A 21,813-nucleotide genomic window follows, 5' to 3' on the forward strand; every position below is an offset into this window, starting at 1 on the left:
ACAGAGTTAGGACTCAACAACCTTGATTTTGAGAAGTGGATGCTCCCTCAGCTTGAGAGGAGAGCTTTTGGCGTTTCATCTCTTGGATTTCACGCCCCTGCTTCTCTTGTTCCTTCAGCAATTTGCAGAGCATGCAGTTCTGATTCTGCTGTTCTTCCTTCAGTTGCTCCATAGTTTCTTGCAACTTGGTGATAGATGCTTCTAGGCTGGCCCAGTAGCCAATTTCAGGAAATTCAGGGAGGAACTCTTGCGCCCTCCTTTTGATAGAGTTGTCTTGTATTTGTCCTTCCATTGACTTCTTGGTGATTGGATGCTCAATGGGTATGAATTCATCTACTCCCATCTTCACCCCAGCCTCTTTACAGAGCAAGGAGATTAAGCTTGGGTAAACCAGTTTGGCTTCAGTGGAATTTTTATTTGCAATTGTGTAAATCTCACAGGCAATCACATGATGAACCTCCACTTCTTTTCCAAGCATAATGCAATGAATCATCACTGCTCTCTTGATTGTAACCTCAGAACGGTTGCTAGTGGGCAATATGGAACGCCCAATAAAGTCTAGCCAACCTCTTGCAATTGGTTTGAGGTTTCCCCTCTTGAGTTGGTTTGGGACACCCTTAGAATTGGTTATCCACTTAGTTCCAGGGAGGCATATGTCCTCTAGAACTTGATCCAACCCCTTATCTACTCTCACCATCCTCCTATTGAAGGAGTCAGGATCATCTTGCAGTTGAGGCAATTTGAAGATTTCTCTTATTTTGTCCAGATGGAAGTACATAACTTTCCCTCTGACCATGGTTAGTTCTATAGGTATGGTAAGCGGTTCCAGTCATTCTCTGCTTATCTGTCAGCCACAGATTTGAGTAGAATTCCTGAACCATGTTCCTTCCAACCTTTGTCTCAGGATTGGTTAGAACTTCCCATCCTCTGTTTCGAATTTGCTCTTGGATCCCTGGATATTCATCTTCTTTCAGATCAAACTTCACTTCCGGGATCACTGACCTCAGACCCATTATTTTGTGATAATGGTCTTCATGTTCTTTAGTTAAGAACTTCTCTTGATTCCAAAGATTCTTTGAATTATTCTCTTTCTTGCCTCTTAAATTGGTTTGTTTTCCCTTAGGAGCCATGATATTGATGAATCTTGGCTTAGTGATCACGGAAAAGCACACCAAACTTAGAGGTTTGCTTGTCCTCAAGCAAAAGAAAGGAGAGAAGAGAGGGGGAGGAAGAGGAAATTCGAATGGTGTGGTGTGATGAGGGAGCCAAACGTGTATTTATAAGGTGGGGAGGGGAGTTTTCGAAAAAAAAAAGAGAAATTTGAAAGGATATTAGAGAAGATATGGAAAGAAATTGAGAAAAGAATAAAATTTTTGAACAATGTTTGTAATTGATTTGAAATAAATTTGAAGAATGGTTTTGATTTTTGAAGATTTGAAAGTGAATGATGAATGATTGAAGTGTGATTTTGTAGAAAAGTATGGGTGAGAAAAGGAAAGTTTGAAAAAATTTGATTTGAAAACAAAATTGTGGTCCCCCCACCTTGCTGGCGTTAAACGCCCAGAATGGCACTCATTCTGGCGTTTAACGCCCATTTGCTGCCCCTTTTGGGCGTTTAACGCCCAGCCAGGTGCCCTGGCTGGCGTTAAACGCCAGAAATCCTTTGTCACTGGGCGTTTTTCCAAAACGCCCAGGATGCTGCACACCTGGCGTTAAACGCCCAGAATGGTGCCCATTCTGGCGTTTAACGCCCAAAATGGCACCATTCCTGGCGTTAAACGCCCAGAATGGTACCCATTCTGGCGTTTAACGCCCAAAATGCCCCTTACTGGCATTTTTTCGCCAGTAAGCTCATTTTCTCTGCTTTTTGAGCTGAATCCTTCTGTAACTCTGTGAATTTCTTCATTTTTTGATACTTGCCTCTGTAAGAACTAATCATATAACTTCCTAATGACTGGGTTGCCTCCCAGCAAGCGCTTCTTTACTGTCTTTAGCTGGACTTTCACTGAGAATCACTCAAGTCTCAGTTTTGAGCATTCCTGCTCAAAATTGCTCTCAAGATAATGCTTGATTCTCTGTCCATTAACAATGAACTTTTTGTCAGAATCAATATCTTGAAGCTCAACATATCCATATGGTGACACTCCTGTGATCACATACGGACCCCTCCACCGGGATTTGAGTTTTCCTGGGAACAATTTGAGCCTGGAGTTGAAGAGCAGAACTTTTTGTCCTGGCTCAAAGACTCTGGTTGACAATTTCTTGTCATGCCATTTCTTTGCCTTTTCCTTATAAATTTTTGCATTTTCAAAGGCATTGAGTCTGAACTCCTCTAGCTCATTTAGCTGAAGTAATCTCTTTTCTCCAGCTAACTGTGCATCCATGTTTAGGAATCTGGTTGCCCAGTAGGCTTTATGTTCCAGTTCCACAGGCAAATGACAGGCCTTCCCATACACCAGTTGGTATGGAGAAGTTCCTATAGGAGTCTTGAATGCTGTTCTGTATGCCCACAGAGCATCATCCAAGCTCTTTGCCCAATCCTTTCTCCGGGCTATCACAGTCCGTTCTAGGATTCTTTTTAGCTCTCTGTTAGAGACTTCAGCTTGCCCATTTGTCTGTGGATGATACGGAGTCGCCACTTTATGGCTGATTCCATATCTAACCATAGCAGAGTATAGCTGTTTATTGCAGAAATGAGTGCCCCCATCACTGATTAGTACTCTGGGAACACCAAATCTGCTGAAGATGTGTTTCTGGAGAAATTTGAGCACGGTCTTGGTATCATTAGTGGGTGTAGCAATTGCTTCTACCCACTTAGATACATAGTCTACCGCCACCAGAATGTAAGTGTTTGAGTATGATGGTGGGAATGGCCCCATGAAGTCAATCCCCCATACATCAAACAATTCTATCTCTAATATCCCTTGTTGAGGCATGGCATATCCGTGAGGCAGGTTACCAGCTCTTTGGCAACTGTCACAGTTACGCACAAACTCTCGGGAATATTTATAGAGAGTAGGCCAGTAGAAGCCGCACTAGAGAACTTTAGTGGCTGTTCGCTCACTTCCAAAATGTCCTCCATACTGTGATCCATGGCAGTGCCATAGGATCCTTCGTGCTTCTTCTCTGGGTACACATCTGCGGATCACTCCGTCAGCACATCTCTTAAAGAGATATGGTTCATCCCAGAGGTAGTACTTGGCATCTGAAATTAATTTCTTTCTTTGCACTCTGCTGTACTCCTTGGGTATGAACCTCACAGCTTTATAGTTTGCAATATCTGCGAACCATGGAGCTTCCTGAATGGCAAAGAGTTGCTCATCTGGGAAAGTCTCAGAGATTTCAGTAGAAGGGAGGGACGCCCCAGCTACTGGTTCTATTCGGGACAAATGATCAGCTACTTGGTTCTCTGTCCCTTTTCTGTCTCTTATTTCTATATCAAACTCTTGCAGAAGCAACACCCATCTTATAAGCCTGGGTTTTGAATCCTGCTTTGTGAGTAAGTATTTAAGAGCAGCATGGTCAGTGTACACAATCACCTTTGATCCCACTAGGTAGGATCTAAACTTGTCAATGGCATAAACCACTGCAAGTAACTCTTTTTCTGTGGTTGTGTAATTCTTCTGTGCATCATTTAGAACACGGCTAGCATAGTAAATGACATGCAGAAGTTTGTTATGCCTCTGTCCCAGCACTGCACCAATGGCATGGTCACTGGCATCACACATTAGTTCAAATGGCAATGTCCAATCTGGTGCAGAGATAACTGGTGTTGTGACCAATTTAGCTTTCAGGATCTCAAATGCCTGCAGACACTGTGTGTCAAACACAAATGGTGTGTCAGCAGCTAGCAGGTTACTTAAAGGTTTTGCAATTTTCGAAAAATCCTTTATGAACCTTCTGTAGAATCCTGCATGCCCTAGAAAGCTTCTGATTGCCTTAACATTGGCAGGTGGTGGTAATTTTTCAATTACCTCTACCTTTGCCTTATCCACCTCTATTCCCCTGCTTGAAATTTTGTGCCCAAGGACAATTCCTTCAGTCACCATAAAGTGACATTTCTCCCAGTTTAAAACCAGGTTAGTCTCTTGGCATCTTTTCAAGACAAGTGCTAGGTGGCTAAGACAGGAGCTGAATGAGTCTCCATATACTGAAAAGTCATCCATGAAGACTTCCAGAAATTTCTCTACCATATCTGAGAAGATAGAGAGCATGCACCTCTGAAAGGTTGCAGGTGCATTGCACAGACCAAAAGGCATCCTCCTATAGGCAAACACGCCAGAAGGGCAAGTGAATGCTGTTTTCCCTTGGTCCTGAGGATCTACTGTAATTTGGTTGTAGCCTGAATAGCCATCCAAAAAGCAGTAGTAATCATGACCAGCTAGTCTTTCTAGCATTTGGTCTATGAATGGTAAAGGAAAATGATCCTTTCTGGTGGCTGTGTTGAGCCTTCTGTAGTCAATACACATGCGCCACCCTGTGACTGTCCTTGTAGGAACCAGTTCATTTTTTTCATTATGAACCACTGTCATGCCTCCCTTTTTGGGAACAACTTGGACAGGGCTCACCCAGGGGCTATCAGAAATAGGATAAATAATCCCAGCCTCTAGTAATTTAGTGACCTCTTTCTGCACCACCTCCTTCATGGCAGGATTTAGCCTCCTCTGTGGTTGGACCACTGGTTTGGCATTATCCTCCAATAGGATCTTGTGCATGCATCTAGCTGGGCTAATGCCCTTAAGATCACTTATGGACCACCCAAGAGCTGTCTTGTGTGTCCTTAGCACTTGAATCAGTGCTTCCTCTTCCTGTGAATTTAAAGCAGAGCTTATAATCACTGGAAAAGTGTCACCCTCTCCTAGAAATGCATATTTCAGGGATGGTGGTAGTGGTCTGAGTTCAGGCTTAGGAGGCTTACCCTCCTCCTGAGGAATTTTCAAAAATTCCCTTGCCTCCTCTGATTCTTCTTGATCAGGTTGAGCATCTTTGAAGATGTCTTCAAGCTCTGATTTTAGGCTTTCAGCCATATTGATCTCTTCTACCAGAGAATCAATGATGTCAGCGCCCATGCAGTCATTTGGTGTGTCTGGATGCTGCATAGCTTTTACAGCATTTAACTTGAACTCATCCTCATTGACTCTCAAGGTTACTTCCCCTTTTTGTACATCAATGAGAGTTCGTCCAGTTGCTAGGAATGGTCTTCCTAGAATGAGAGTTGCACTCTTGTGCTCCTCCATTTCCAGCACCACAAAGTCAGTTGGAAAGGCAAATGGCCCAACCTTGACAATCATGTCCTCTATTATGCCTGATGGGTGTTTAATGGAGCCATCAGCAAGTTGGAGGCAGATCCTGGTTGGTTTGACTTCTCCAGTCAACCCAAGCTTTCTAATAGTGGATGCAGGTATTAGATTGATGCTTGCTCCAAGATCACATAGGGCTGTCTTGGTGCAAGCGCCCTCTAATGTGCATGGTATCAGAAAGCTTCCAGGATCTTGAAGCTTTTCTGGTAAGCTTTTCAGAATGACTGCACTGCACTCTTCAGTGAGAAACACTTTTTCAGTTTCTCTCCAATCCTTCTTATGACTTAAGATTTCCTTCATGAACTTAGCATAAGAAGGTATTTGCTCAAGTGCCTCTGCAAACGGAATCTTTATTTCAAGAGTCCTTAAATAGTCTGCAAAGCGGGCAAATTGCTTATCCTGTTCCGCCTTGCGGAGTTTCTGAGGATAAGGCATCTTGGCTTGATATTCTTCAACCTTAGATGCTGCAGGTTTATTCCTTACAGAAGTGGTTGAAGAAGCCTTGTTAGAGGGATTACTGTCAGCACTCTCAGGTGTCTGATTCTCCTTAGGCGTCTGAACGCCAGGATTGGGTGGAAATTGGGCGTTTAACGCCAACTTTTCCCCCTTTTCTGGCGTTTGAACGCCAGAACTGGGCAAGGAATGGGCGTTTAACGCCAGCTTTCCTTCCCTTTCTGGCGTTTGAACGCCAATAAAATTCCTCTCTGGGCTCTTACTGTCCTCAGAGGGATTTTGAACAGTGGTTTAGTTATCCTCTGTCATTTGTTCCCTGTTTGGCTTTTTACTCTTTTGAGCAGTGTTATTCAAGCTCTTCCCACTCCTCAATTGAACTGCTTGACACTCCTCTGTTATCTGTTTAGATATTTGCTGTTTTGCTTGATTCAACTGCAGTTCTATGCTCTTGTTAGCAACTTTAGTTTCATAGAGCATCTCTTTAAATTCTGCTAACTGTTCTGTCATCAGGAGCAATTGTTGATTAAGCTCATTCATCTGTTCTTGAGGATTAGGATCAGTGACTACTGTCATAACTTCCTCATTTGGAACGAACTCATTGCTAGAATATAAGTATTGGTTTCTAGCAACAGTGTCTATAAGCTCTTGAGCTTCTTCAATTGTCTTCCTCATGTGTATAGATCCACCAGCTGAGTGGTCTAAAGACATCTGAGCTTTTTCTGTAAGCCCATAGTAGAAAATGTCTAACTGTACCCACTCTGAAAATATTTCAGAGGGACATTTCCTTAGCATACCTCTATACCTCTCTCAGGCGTTGTAAAGGGATTCATTATCCTCTTGTTTAAAGCCTTGGATGTCCAGCCTTAGCTGTGTCATCCTCTTTGGAGGGTAAAAATGATTCAGGAATTTGTCTGACAACTGTTTCCATGTCTTTATGCTTGCTGTAGGCTGGTTATTCAACCACCTTTTAGCTTGGTCTCTTACAGCAAATGGAAACAGTAATAGTCTGTAGACATCCTGATCCACCTCTTTATCATGTACTGTGTCAGCAATTTGTAAAAATTGTGCCAGAAACTCAGTAGGTTCTTCCTGTGGAAGACCGGAATACTGGCAATTTTGCTGCACTATAATAATGAGTTGAGGATTTAGCTCAAAGCTGCTTGCTTTGATGGGAGGTGTACAGATGCTACTCCCATATGCAGCTGTAATGGGGTTAGCATATGACCCCAGAGTCCTTTTGGACTGATCAATCCCACTTATGTCCATGATGGACAAAAGGGAAATGACTATGATTGCAAACTGATAAATTTTGTTTGTTTTCTTTTTTTTGAATTATCCGAAAATAAAATAAAATAAAATAAAACAAAAGAAAACTAAAATAAAAAAAATTTGAAAATTAAAAATAAAATAAGATCAAAGCAAATTGAGAACTGAATCAATTAGTTAATTAAAAAGATTTTGAAAACAGCAATTAAAAAGATATGATTGAAAAATTTTTATGAAAAAGATTTGATTTTTAAAAAGAGGAAAGAGAAAAACACAAAGAGACACCAAACTTAAAATTTTTAGAAAATCAAACACTAATTTTCGAAAATTTTAAAGGAAGAACACAAGAGGACACCAAACTTAGAATTTTTATGAATCAAAAAGGGACTAAGAATATGCAAAAACGAAAATCAAAAGAAAAACAAAAGCATGCAATTGACACCAAACTTAGAATATGAAACTAGACTCAACTAAAAGACTCTAAACCAATTGAAAACAAAACAGTCCTAATCTAAGCAACAAGATAAGCCGTCAGTTGTCCAAACTCGAACAATCCCCGGCAACGGCGCCAAAAACTTGGTGCACGAAATTGCAATCACACTTTTGCAATCCCGCACAACTAACCAGCAAGTGCACTGGGTCGTCCAAGTAATACCTTGCGTGAGCAAGGGTCGATCCCACGGAGATTGTCGGCTTGAAGCAAGCTATGGTTATCTTGTAAATCTTAGTCAGGATATCAGAAATTATCAGGATTGATTGTAAAAAGCAAAAGAACATGAAATGGTTACTTGTATTGCAGTAATGGAGAATAGGTTGGGGTTTGGAGATGCTCCATCTTCTGAATCTCTGCTTTCCTACTGTCTCCTTCTTCAAGCACGCAAGGCTCCTTCCATGGCAAGCTGTATGTAGGGTTTCACCGTTGTCAGTGGTTACCTCCCATCCTCTCATTGGAAATGTTCAACGCACCCTGTCACGGCACGGCTATCCATCTGTCGGTTTTCAATCAGGCCGGAATAGAATCCAGTGATTCTTTTGCGTCTGTCACTAACGCCCCGCCTTCAGGAGTTTGAAGCACGTCACAGTCATTCAGTTATTGAATCCTACTCAGAATACCACAGACAAGGTTTAGACCTTCCGGATTCTCTTGAATGCCGCCATCAGTTCTAGCTTATACCACGAAGATTCCGATTAAAGAATCCAAGAGATAACTACTCAATCTAAGATAGAACAGAGGTGGTTGTCAGGCACATGTTCATAGTTGAGAATGATGATGAGTGTCACGGATCATCACATTCATCCGGGTTAAGAACAAGTGATATCTTAGAATGGAAGCAAGCATGATTGAATAAGAAACAGTAGTAATTGCATTAATCCATCAAGACACAGCAGAGCTCCTCACCCCCAACCATGGGGTTTAGAGACTCATGCCATGGAATGTACACAATGAAACGTGTAAAAGTGTCATGAGGTACAGATACAATGTCAAAAGATCCTATTAATAGTAAACTAGTATCCTAAGGTTTACAGAAATGAGTAAATGACAGAAAAATCCACTTCCGGGCCCACTTGGTGTGTGCTTGGGCTGAGCAATGAAGTATTTTCGTGTAGAGACCTTTTCTGGAGTTAAACGCCAGCTTTCATGCCAGTTTGGGCGTTTAACTCCAAGTTTTATGCCAGTTCCGGCGTTTAACGCTGAAATTTCTGAGGCCGAATTGCTATGCCGGTTTGGGCCATCAAATCTTGGGCAAAGTATGGACTATCATATATTGCTGGAAAGCCCAGGATGTCTACTTTCCAATGCCGTTGAGAGCGCGCCAATTGGGCTTCTGTATCTCCAGAAAATCCACTTCGAGTGCAGGGAGGTCAGAATCCAACAGCATCTGCAGTCCTTTTTGGTCTCTGGATCAGATTTTTGCTCAGGACCCTCAATTTCAGTCAGAAAATACGTGAAATCACAGAAAAACACACAAACTCATAGTAAAGTCCAGAAAAGTGAATTTTAATTAAAAACTAATAAAAATATACTACAAACTAACTAAATCATACTAAAAACATACTAAAAACAATGCCAAAAAGTGTATAAATTATCCGCTCATCATTTGTCATAATTTTCTCTAGTATCTTCTTGACTCTTCTATTGTAATTTCTTTGATTTTATGCCATCCTCAACTGATTAAGAGGGATTTTTTCTACCTGCTTTGCAGCTCTGAGATCCATTTGCCCTAACTGCTCCTGATTTTCTGATGCTACTTTCTTTCCTTTTTCCTTCCTTCCCTCTTCTAGATTTCTACCTACTCCGCTGGCTGCAGATTCCTGTAGTTCCTCCACTCTCTCATAGTTGTCCTGGATGTCACGTGTCTCTGCCTCTTCATCCGCTTCTTGTGATTTGCTCTGCTTCCATCTTCTTCCCTCTCTCCTATTCAGAGATTTGGCTTGGTCTACCCCTAGCGCCTTCAAGATTGTTACTGCATGAACTATGGGTAAAGGCTTGAGAATATCCACGGTTACCCTTACCCTTAGAAAAGTTCTCATGAGTACATGGTTCCTCATCGGATCTTCCACATCAATAACAATCCCCATCATGTCTCTAATGATTCTGCCTATTTCACTGTTCATGTTTTCCAAGGGTAGTCCATGTATCTGAACCCAAAACTCCATATATTGGTGGCTGACCTCCGATATTGATTCATGCTGTGACCATAGTTGGAGATTTAAGAGATGACATTTTATACTCCATGGCCCCCCTTTCAATGTCTGCATACCTCTCTACATATCCTTAAAGCTTATCAGAACTTTGTTGCGTCCCATTTTAGAGATGGAAACTCCTTCTGGGTTTTCCCAGATTCCCATAATAACATTTTTGTTGTTTCTAAATGGGACTTCTTTGCTTGATATGATTTATCCTACTAAATTAATGCTGTCTACTTTATGTTCCTTTTGGCTGTTTGATTTGATAGTGATTGTTTTTCCTTCTATCGGCTCCCTTCCAAAGTTTGGCATGTTGTGTGACAACTCATGCAGCCCATTACTAACCACTAAAAAAATAATAAATTATTGTAATTGCATTGGCTAGGCTCAATCAAACTAACCATCTATCATACACCAAATTCATGAGCTGACAAGTGATAACTTCCCTTATGCAAAATAAACGTGCACGTGTTCCATTACCAAACTCTCTTTAAATCTTTACCAACAAACATGGACCCTAATTATAAATGATATAATTAACTTATTTTAGTGTTATTATAGTATAAAAGTATTATGAGTACGTCAACAACTTTGTAGGCACCGAAAAACGATCACCGGAGGAGGAAAATCTGGTGGTTAAAAGCACAAAGAAAATCAAATGAACAGACAAGATCAACAAAAAAATATGGAAATAGTACACGAAGTGGAGGATTCAATCTTGGCTGATAGAGATCCTAACTCACCTTTTAAAGGAGAAAGAACTACTAATGCTTATGCGACTAAACCCAGCAAGCCCTCCTATAAGGATATGCTGTTGAATGATTGATGATTTGGACAAATTAAATCCCTATGAAATTATAGAAATGGTCCCCGAAGACAACATTTTCGATGAGGACCCGATGGAGAGGATGGAGGATCCTCAGACTCCCTTCAATCCAGACCCTGTCATTGATGTGTCCTTAGAGGACTACGATGAGTGGTGTCGGCCAGAAGCAAGCTCTAATTGTTAAACCCCTAGGAAAAATTCTAATCCGTAGATGATGGAACAATGGATGACCAAAAGGTGGACAAAGAGAGAAGCAGTTTGCATGATGAATCTTGCTGGAGGCCACTTTATGGTAAGATTTTCTAGCCAAGAGGACTACTCTTATGCTTTGTTCGAATGTCCATAAATGATTGCTGATCACTACCTACTGGTAGAAAGGTGAAGACCTCTGTTTATATCTAGAGTGAGATTTAGAAGGATGCTGTTTAAATTCGCAATCCCAATCTCCCAGTAGAATTATGTAACGTATACTTCTTAGTTCTTATGGAAGGTGGAAAAACCCTTGGAACAATGTTGAGGATAGATGAACATACATCTGTTCACTCGAGAGTCATGGTTTTACGAGCACTAATATAAAAATGAGTGCTAGTAAATTTGCTAAAGAAAAAAACACAAAAAATATTAAAAAATAACTTTAAGATCAATCAGCATCAGTTAACAACCCTCAGACTAAATAATGAAAGGTTAGACAAAATAATTAAAGGTTAGACAAGAAGAAGAAAGATCAAGAGCATCAAGAATACTGAAGACAGTTTAGCAAATTAAATAATGAAATTTACTTAGGCCATTACACTCTTATTAATAGTGCTAATGATCACATAACAAATGAGAGGCATAATGGGTAGAGAAAAGTTAGAACAAGGCAAGGAACACTACAATGACAAGCCATTAAGAACAGAATCATACAGCATTGCAGATGACAAGATGCTCATTGATCTGAACTCAACAGAAAATGTTGATGCTCTTGCAAAAATAGCAGAAAATGAAGAGGGGCCAAAGGCCATGGAAGCCTAACCAAACCTCGTTTAGTCAGAGGGTTTTCTTTCTCATATTCATCCTCTTTTTGTCTTTTATTTATGAATATTTTAATTTGAAATTGTCGCCGAGTCTCTACTAAAAGCTTCAAATCCATTATTTATGATCTCATGATTAGATATAAGTTTAATTGTTGTGTTCTTTTGGAAACTCATGTCTCTAGAGTTAAAGTAGAATCTATTATTTGAAAACATGGTTTTGATACTTGGTGTGTAAGCGATGCTAAAAGTTATTTGTGGGTATTTGGACTGCGTTTGTTTATAGGAACAAGACACTGAGACAGGGACATAGAGACACAAAATTATATTTGATAGATGAGATATGGATAGGAATATTGTGTCAAGAGACACTGAATTAGTGTATTTTGTGTCCATCGTGACAAGAAAGACACATAAATACTAATAAGAGACCCAACTTATTTTTTATTTTTTCTTTCATTATTCTTGTTAATTTTTTATAATTATATCTTTCATTATTATATCTTTCTTCTCAAATTTTTTGGAAAATAAGAATAAATTGAATTTTCATATTTTGTTTTAGTTTATCACCAAATAGAATACAAGAATACAAAATTTTGTATCTCTGTCTTTTGTGTCTTGTTCTTAGTATCTTGCCTTATATTGTTCTCAGAAACAAACACAGTCTTGATGCCTTTGCAAGCAGCACACCTATAACATAAAACCTTTGCTTATTCATAAATAGTTTATTCATATGGAAGTGTAATGGCTGAACAATATTCCTTGGTACTTCACAGCTATTTATGGTAACCCTAGAGTGGGAGAAAGAAATGAATTTCGGACAAAGCCAAAAGACATTGTCAACGATATTGATGGACTTTAGTGTTTAGAAGGGAATTTTAACTCTATTCTCTCACTAAATGATACAGGAGGATCCTCTAATCTTTTTTTAGATACTGCTAATTTCAATAATTGTTTGTCTAATTGTGAATTAAAAGATTTGGGCTTCTTTGGACCCTTTTCACATGGTAAAAGAGACTAGATTGATTTTTGAGTAAATAAAGTTAATTTTTCTTATTCTTTTTAGATGCTAATGTCAAATACCTTCTTAAGTTAAAGTCAGATCATCTCTCTATTCTGTTAGATTTTCAAAAAGATAATAAAGATAAAGGAGCAAAACCTTTTAAATTTCTTGCTTGTTGGGTCTTGCATGAAGACTATTATTGTATGTTTAAGAATAGCTGGCGGAGACTTCGGAATATAACCAACTTCATGAAAGAAGCCAAGGTTTGAAATAAGGAAGTCTTTGGTTACGTATTCAAGAAAAAATAGCATATTCTCCAAAAGCTGGAACGCATAAACAATAAACGCTCCTTTAGTCATAACTAGTATTTTTACTCATAAAAATATTACAGAAATATAAATTTTTTAAAATTAAGGTTTATTTTGTTCTGACAGTATACATTATGTATAGCACAAAAAAATTTATAAAATCAAACTATTTTTACAAAAAAAAAGTTATAACTTGACAAAAATCTTTGACTAAAAAGACTAATGTATCTGTAGATAAAAAAATAAATCATTAGATTTTTATTTATTATTTTTATATGAAAAAGTTTAATTTTTTATTAATAATTAATTTTAACATTCGTTATCTAAAATTTAAAACAATTTAACATATATACTTTTACATTTAATTAGGTGTTAACTGTTAAGTCTGTTGCACAAATAGAAATATTTAATTTTTATACTTGCTATTTAAAAATAATATTTTTTCTTTCTATGTATATAAAAATATAATTAGATATTAGTATAAAAAATTATACTGATAGTTATAAAATTAACTCAAAATTATTTTTTTTAAAATAACTAAATCTTGATTCTAACTTTTAATTATAATATTAATATTCTCTTAAAATTATATATAATAAATATTTGAAAGAAAAGAAATAAAAATATAAATTAGGAAGATAAGCGGTGGAAATTTAAAAGTAAATAAAAAACTAAAAAACTATGTATATAATAATAATAATATTTTTTATTTAAATTATATTATTTTTTTAATTTTATTTTTTGTAGAAGGAAAAGATAGAAAAATAGAGAATGAGAGAAAAGAGAGAGAAAGATAAAGATGAAGTGAGAGTGAGAGTTAGAGTTTGTTAATTTTGGAAGAAAATTTTTTATTTTAATTGTAAGAAAAGATCGGATAACATATTTTGATTTGTCAAATTACTATATATATATATATATATATATATATATATATATATAAATTATATATAGAGTAAAAATAGTAGAGAAAAATAGAAAAATAGAAGGAGGTAGATGAGAGAATTTAAGAAGGGAGTTTATTAATTTTGAAAAAAATATTTTTTTTCAATTTTAATAAGAGTGTCATGTGCCACATTTGATTATTAAATTAGATAGTAATATATGATACATAATATAGGTATATTTTAATTTTAATTTTAATTTTAATACAATTAAAGAATGTCATGTTGCATATTTTGATTGTCAAATTAGTAATAATCATTGATATTAATAATGAATTAATGATATATAAAATAGATAAAGTGGTTGAAAGAATGAGAGAAATAGTCAAATAGAGAAAAAAAGAGGGAGAAGGGAAAAACTCTTTAATTTTGGAAGAAAAGATTTAATTTTAATTGTAATGAGGGAGTGACATGTGATACATGTTGGTTGTAAAATTGGTAAAGAGGATGGAATAATTCTTTAATTTTGGAGGAAATGATTTAATTTCAATTATAATGAAAGTCAGAAAGAGTAATATGTGGCACATTTTAACAATGTTCTGAAAATCGGACAGAACTGGCCGGTTGAACCGGTTCAACCGGGGACTGGCATGTAAAATGGTCCGATCCATCCCTTAAAACCGCTTATACAAAAACCGTTCAGAAACTGATGAATCGGACGGTAATCGGCCGGTTGGACCGGACCGGAAACCGACCGGTTCGCATAAAACAACGTCGTTATCCCTTTTTTTTATAAAAAAAAACAAAAAAGTGAAAACCCAAACCCCCCCCCCCCCACCCCCCCCACACACACCAAACACCCCTTCCTTCGAACATCGAAGCAGCTAGCCCTAAGGTTCCCCAGACGGTCAGACCCAAAACCCAACTTCGTCGCCGGAACCGCCGCCGCCGTCCGTGGTTGTCTGCGTCTTCGCGGCCTCCTCCTTCCCCTGTCCCAAAGGCATACGGCCAGAGCTTCTCTTCTAGCTCGGCGCGTCATCCATTCCGCCGGTGAAGTTGCTGTTCGAGGCTTCCAGCTGCTGCGCCGTCGTCTCGCCGTTGACGTCCTGCTGTGGTGGAAGGTTAGTGGCACTGTGATTTCTGTTGAATACTTTGGATTATTGAATTTGAATGTCTCTGAAGTTTGAAGTAGTGATTTGTGATTTTGAATGTCTCTGATTACTTGATTATTTATTTGTGTTTTGAATATGAAATTTGTGATAAATGATAACTAATTTGTTCTGCTGCTGTTGCCATTTTTTTCTCAGTAAACTCATAAGCATTGAACTGTGCTGTTTTCCCTCAAAATAATTTTGGTTCATGTGATTTAATTGGTGTTTAGGGTACAAAGTGAAAAGCTATTTTTAATTGGATTTGCAAGGTGATTTTTGGTTGATTTTTTATTTAATTTGGTAATAGTGTTTATGATTGGGTTTATCTGGTTTTCATTCTTGTTGCTGTTTTGTAATGTTTGTTGCTGAATGATGGTTGTTCGTTCTTGCCTTGTTTAGTAATATTTATTGAAATTTTGTACATTTTCATTGCTAAACTCTTCAACTATGGATTGTATTATATGCTGCTAGATTTGAACTCATCAAAGTTCCCTGAATTTAAGTTCTCCTTTGGAGACACATATTCAATTACCAGTGAAATGATAAACAATCCTGCATCACTTGGTAAACATGCATCTGCCTCTAGCTAATTCAATATAAATAGTGAATTTATTTATTTTTTTAATTCTTTACAAATTATTAAGGGGGGAATTGGAATACAATTAATAATGCCGGTACAAAGTTTTGGGCTGACAAAATTACCTTTGTTTCAAGGGTTTTATGTGTCAGGGAATTTGCTAAGATTATTGTTATAATGGAAATTGTTGAAGTTTCCAAGGGTCATTCACGATTCCTCTGTGCTTGCAGCCTCTTAGCAACTTATGCCATAGTTAAGCATTACTTGCCTAGTCCAGTATGTATGCTCTTTGGTTCCCTAGAGCAAACATTGTGTGAATTCATGAATATTATAATGTTTCTTGGAGACATCTCATGTTAACAACAGAGACAAAAATTCACCTCACTGCACTATATAATCATGCATCCAAGCTCATATCTATTTCCAGTTAGTTTGTAGTTGTGTACTATAAGTGATTTGTACATATCATTGTAAACAAAAAAAATTAATAAGAAGGAGAGGAGAATTCTTTAATTTTAGAAAAAAAAAATTTGATTTCAATTGCAGAAAATGATATGTGACAATTTTAACTTTAAAATCAGAAATATATAATAGAATATAATAAATTCCGTTTTTGATAAGCTCTAAAAAGATTTGTGGAAGGAGTATGAGTTTATTGTGATTCAAGAAGAGGCTTATTGACAATAAATATCTAAATGTGACATTATCAAGTTTAGGGAATAGGAACTCTAAATATTTCCACTTAAAAGCCGATGCGAGACGAAAGAGAATTATAGCGCTGAAAATAGTCCAGTCTTCTTCCTAAAAAAGCCAATTTCCAAACCGTTCAGAAACTGCTGAACCGGTCGGTTGGATTGGATTTAGGACCGACCATTTCTTGTGAAACGGCGTCATTTTTGGTTTTTTTTTTAGGAAAAAAACCCCAATGTTTATCCCTCACTCACTCACCCCCTTCCCCCAACACCCACCCCACCCCCAATTCGTGAATCACTTATCCCTCTGAACTCTGAAGCAAAGTTCAAAATCACCCAACCAAAACCCTAGGTTCTCCCTGCAACAGTTCTGCCGTAGGCCGCCGCCGTCCGTGCTGTCGGCGCCTCCGCGTCCTCTCTTGTAGCCCAGGCCTTCTCTTGTAGCTCGGCGTCCTCCTTCCCCCTGTCCCCGTCCTCCCTGGCTTCTCTCGAACTTGGAGCAGCTCGCCGCCATATCGTCGGCCGCCGTCGTCTCGCCGGTCGCCGTCTGTGTCTCCGTCGAAGGTTAGCGGCACTGCTTTCACTTCTTCGGTTCTTCTCTTCCTTTTATGCTCTGTTTGCTGATTTTTGAATGTGAAATTGTGAATGGATTAATGGAAAATCAAATAATTGATTTTGTGGTGCTGCTCTTTCTTTAATTCCTGAAATTTTTGTTGAAATTTTCTTGCTGCTGCTAAAAATGGAAATCAAATCATTATTGAAATTTTTGTTTAGCTTTATTGATTTCAGGTTTAGTGTGATTAGGGATTACTTGTTGCTGTTTTGTAATGTTTGTTGCTGAATGCTAAAAATAGAAATCAAATCAAATGCTGTTTGTTGCTGAATGATAATTTTTGTTGCTGAATGCTGAATGCTGAATGCTGAATGCTGAATGCTGTTGGTAGTATTAGTTTTGTGCTGCTATTAATTTTCTGGCTGTGCTGCTGCTGCTGTGGGTTCTGGGTTCTGGTGTGCTGTTGTGTGTTTTGTGGCCCTGCTGTGTTGATCGTCTTTCTCAATTGTCAATGTTCACTCTTCACTTGCATTGTGTTGATCATCTTTCTCAATTGTCAATGTTCTTTATCAGAACTGAGAAGGAAAATGGCAATCTGAACCAGCAAAAGGATTTCCACAGCGTCAGCGCGTGCTCACACTCACAAGAACAAGAAAACTAACTCTTTTCTGCCCTCTGGTACCTCTTCATCTTTCCTATTATTTCTGCACTCGTTTATTGTATAGTAAGTCAACTCTTTGGATCACTGGCATAATTGAATTGGAGATTCAAGAGACACAGTTGATTTCTTAATACTGAAAATTCACCCTTAGTTTTGATCTAATTATTTTGTTTAGTAGAAACTAATGGAATCTCTTCATGGCTTTGTCATTGTTGTTTTCCAAGTTATACTAGTTTCTTGTAAGAGAAATAAAGCTAGCTAGTCTGGCCTTCCGTTTTGCACAAATAGGAATATGTAAATACGACCATTTCATCAAAACTATAGTCACAATTAGGAAGTTTAATTTAATAGTATATGATGCAGATACGCCTATGGTACAGATATTTGAGTAGAAACGAAGTATTTGTTCATTATAGCTTGCATATGTTGCGGAATAGGATAATAACAATTAAGAGTATTGAGTATTGATATACTTGTTATCTCTCTTCGAAATGTTACTTTCTGTATTTACTGTTTTAATTTAGCTTTGCATTCTCTCAGGACTTCTTGGATCAGCGATTATAGTGTTTTTTATTGGTTTCTTTCAATATATCATGGTATTATCTGATATCTTCACACTTTGTACTATTTGAATTGACATTTCTTTCAATAGTCACTCACAAGCTGCTTCTATATTCTAGAATGTTTATTTATAATTTATTTATTATTTTATTTTAAAACGGTTTTTCCAGTTGAACCACGGTTAGACTGGTTGGACCAGTAAACCAGTAAATTAGTGACTAGAGCGGTTCGATGACCGGTCCGGTTCTCAGAACCTTGATTTGGATTGTATTGAGTATGGATTTGTTCAAAGGTGATTAGGTGAACAAGAATGAACTACTCCATATAGGATGACTTTTGTTTTTCTTTTTAAGGGCATGGTCACAATTGATGCTTTGTGAATTAGCTCAGCTTGTTTTTTTATATAGTTGATTAATACTCCACCCAAGTTTGGGAAGAAGAATTTTGATTTGTAAATCATCCCCTTCTGTCTTGCTATTAAGTATAATCACAAATCATAAATAATACAAAATTATACCAAAAGCATCATAAAAGCTAACAATCAAGACATGCCTAATAGACTTCAAATAAAATCAGCAAACAAAAGACATGACAAATCATTATATAAAAGAATTTCTTGCATTCAGTGATTTACTCTAATTTGTTCCACCATTCATAGTCTCTACTTGCCCTTGTTTTCAACTTCTAATTCGTTTTTGTTTTTTTTTTTTTACTTTCATTTTCAGTTTGTATTTTTGAAAGCTGTTTTTATTTTCTAAAATTAGGAGTGAAATTCGAACCCGAGACTTTTAGGTGAAAAGGGGAAACTATGCCATTTGAGCTACAGCTCGTTGGCGCATTTTGAAAGCTCTTGGAATTTATAAAATAGGTTTATCATGCTTTAATAATTTAGTTTAATTAACTAAAGTTAAAAAGATGATTTGACAAAAATAAATATTTTTAATAATAATTAAACAAGTCATTGAGAATACTTAATCTTCTGTTTATGAGAGGGTTAGTTAGAAGTCACCAAATAAATTATATTAACAAATTAGTTTCCTATATACAGGTGCACTGTAAAATTATGTGAGTCACCGTTATCTCTTCTCCCATCTCCATCTTCATGGCTCTGAAACTTACAATCACCTTTCCCATCACCCTCGAATCCAACTCACGCCCATCCACGGAGCTCCAGTTCTCCCGCTCCGACTTAACCGACCGCCACCACCAGCAGCACCCGGCATTCAAGTTCTCCAACATCCCCAAATCGAGACCTAAACGGCTGACAATACCGCCCGATAACATCAAGATTGGCGAAGATGGACTCTCGTACGTGATAGAGGGTGCACCCTTCGAGTTCAAGTACAGCTACACCGAGACTCCCAAGGCCAAGCCACTCAAGATCCGGGAGCCCCCCTTCCTCCCCTTCGGCCCTGCCACCACACCCCGCCCATGGACGGGCCGGGCCCCACTCCCACCCAGCAAGAAGCAGCAGAAGGAGTTCGACTCCTTCGTGCTTCCTCCGCCCGACAAGAAAGGGATAAAGCCCGTTCAGTCCCCCGGTCCTTTTCTTCCCGGCACCTTTCCCCGGTACGTCTCCTCCAGAGAAGAGATTCTCGGTGAGCCCTTGACTCAGCAGGAGATCGACGCTTTGGTTAGAAGCTCCGTCAAAACCAATCGCCAACTCAATATTGGTTAGTTTTATTTTTGTCGTCATTGTAATTGAATTAATTGATGATTGGGAATGGAAAAGGAAAAGCTTTACCTGTTGTGTTATTTAGGTAGAGATGGTTTGACGCATAACATGTTGGACAATATTCATGCTCACTGGAAGCGAAAGAGGGTCTGCAAGATTAAGTGCAAAGGAGTTTGTACAGTTGATATGGACAATGTCTGCCACCAGTTAGAGGTTACTATCTTCTTCTCCTACTTTTTTGTTTCTTGCTTGCTTCATTCTTTATGTTTCTCTAGCCTCCTAATGTTATTATTTGGTTTACCAGGAGAAGACAGGGGGGAAAATAATCTACAGAAGGGGTGGTGTGTTGTACCTTTTCCGAGGCAGAAACTATAACTATAGAACACGGCCGCGGTTTCCCCTGATGCTGTGGAAGCCTGTGCCTCCAGTATATCCTAAGCTTGTTAAGCGAGTTCCAGAAGGTTTAACGCTACAACAAGTAACTGAAATGCGTAAAAAGGGAAGGGAATTAATTCCCATATGCAAGCTAGGTACCTCTTTAATGTTGAGAATGTCCACCACAATTCATCTTTGAAGCAAAATTATTGTTCTTTTCTGCTGGCAAACAGGCATTTATCTGTCTTCATTTTTATTGTTTACGCAAAGAAAATGATATATTTTCTTGTTGCAGGAAAAAATGGTGTTTACTGTCACCTAGCAAAAAATGTCAGAGAGGCATTTGAAGAGTGTGAACTTGTCCGTATAAACTGCCAAGGGCTAAATAAAAGTGACTATAGAAAGATTGGAGCCAAACTAAGGGTATAAACATTTTTGCCACAATTTTGTATGCAATATTTAATGAAGATCAAATGGATTTAAGCCTTTTTTTTTGTTTATTTGGTTTTGCTATTATATCATGTTAGGGACTTGGGTATTATGGGGTGCCCAAGTCCCTAACATATCATAAGACTGTTTTCTTTAAAAACTATGATGATGCTATTGTAACATCGTTTTTCCTCCTGTATTTTTTAAATGTAGGATCTCGTTCCATGTGTATTGCTTTCATTTGAAAACGAGCACATACTTATGTGGAGAGGGCAAAATTGGAAGTCGGCTCTACCAAATCCCACAGATAATTCAAAGGGGGCCAATGAACAAAATAACAAAATACTAGCATCAGAAGTTTCAGCATCAAGTCGACAGGAGAATTCAGTAGAGAATGAAGGCAATGACACTAGCATTTCTTCGAGTTCAAGTGATTTGGCTTTGGGAAAGGTTGAGGTGTCGTCTCCCATAGAAGATAGCAAGCAATCTGTGACTAGTACTACTTCACTTGCAAGAAAATCTGAAGCCGAATGTATAAACAATGTTACAGGCTCCTATGGTGAGCCGGAGTCTTGCGGGAGCATTATCTCTAATATGACTTTGTCGGATGATGATGACAGCCATGCTAAATGCCCCTCGGAAGCTTGGAGTGAAAGCAATGGAGCTGAGGATATGATGGATAACAAAAGCTGCAGTGATGGCCCTTCTACATCAGTTTTAGGATCTGAGGTAATGTTGGGAACTAATGACAGTTATATCAATGGCAAGGTAGATCCTCGAGTCGATAAGACTATAGATGGTTCAGAAACTGATGATGCCAGTTGGCCACCAAGGTCAACTGCACCTTGTATGAAAGGCATTTTATCGTTGTTGGAGGAAGCAGTTGAGAAACGATGTGCACTTATTTTAGATGAAGATTCTTTGGATGCTGACACTATTTATCAAACTACAGTTTCCTTTGCCAAATCAGCTTCCTCCGGACCAGTCTTTAGGAGACATAGTAAGGTTGTGGTTCAAAAAACTGCCAAGCAACAAGGTTCCGCTTCCTCCAAGGGAAAAGAAACTGCTGCCATTCCTTTGAAAGATAAAGGTGAGAGGGAGAAGACTCAAAAGAGTTCTAAAATTCAAAGAAAAACAAATTTTGATGAACGATTTCTTAATGTTGCACCACGAGGAACATTACGAGTAGATGAACTAGCAAAACTCTTAATGTGATACTTTTTGCTATCATAAAATGTTATGATCTTATCAAGTGCACTATTTTTGTTAATTTGCAATGTCCTACCTATTATCTTGTACTAAGTGAATACTCATTCCCGACTCCGGACAATTTTTTTGAAGGACTGAGGCCCCAATAAAAAAAGCCTATTTCAATTTTTTATATTTAACTTCGTGAGAATG

The 21,813-nt window shown here is 38.0% G+C and overlaps 1 protein-coding gene across 2 annotated transcripts; it reads left to right on the top strand.

Moving 5' to 3' along the window:
• The first annotated feature begins 14,586 nt into the window (after positions 1-14,586).
• Positions 14,587-21,800, top strand: LOC130968901 (CRS2-associated factor 1, chloroplastic-like). 2 transcript variants are annotated; one of them, XM_057894394.1, is made up of 7 exons: positions 14,587-14,859; positions 17,285-17,389; positions 18,982-19,606; positions 19,694-19,821; positions 19,913-20,138; positions 20,279-20,406; positions 20,626-21,800. In XM_057894394.1, exons 3-7 carry the CDS (start codon positions 19,036-19,038, stop codon positions 21,625-21,627), a joined length of 2,055 nt encoding a protein of 684 aa, XP_057750377.1. In that variant the 5' UTR covers positions 14,587-14,859; positions 17,285-17,389; positions 18,982-19,035; the 3' UTR covers positions 21,628-21,800. The 2 variants fall into 2 exon arrangements, with proteins under 2 accessions (XP_057750377.1, XP_057750378.1); XM_057894395.1 differs by lacking the exon at positions 14,587-14,859 and adding an exon at positions 16,511-16,722.
• Positions 21,801-21,813: the final 13 nt, after the last annotated feature.

Source organism: Arachis stenosperma, chromosome 3, assembly GCF_014773155.1.
Source record: "Arachis stenosperma cultivar V10309 chromosome 3, arast.V10309.gnm1.PFL2, whole genome shotgun sequence".
NCBI lineage: Eukaryota > Viridiplantae > Streptophyta > Magnoliopsida > Fabales > Fabaceae > Arachis > Arachis stenosperma.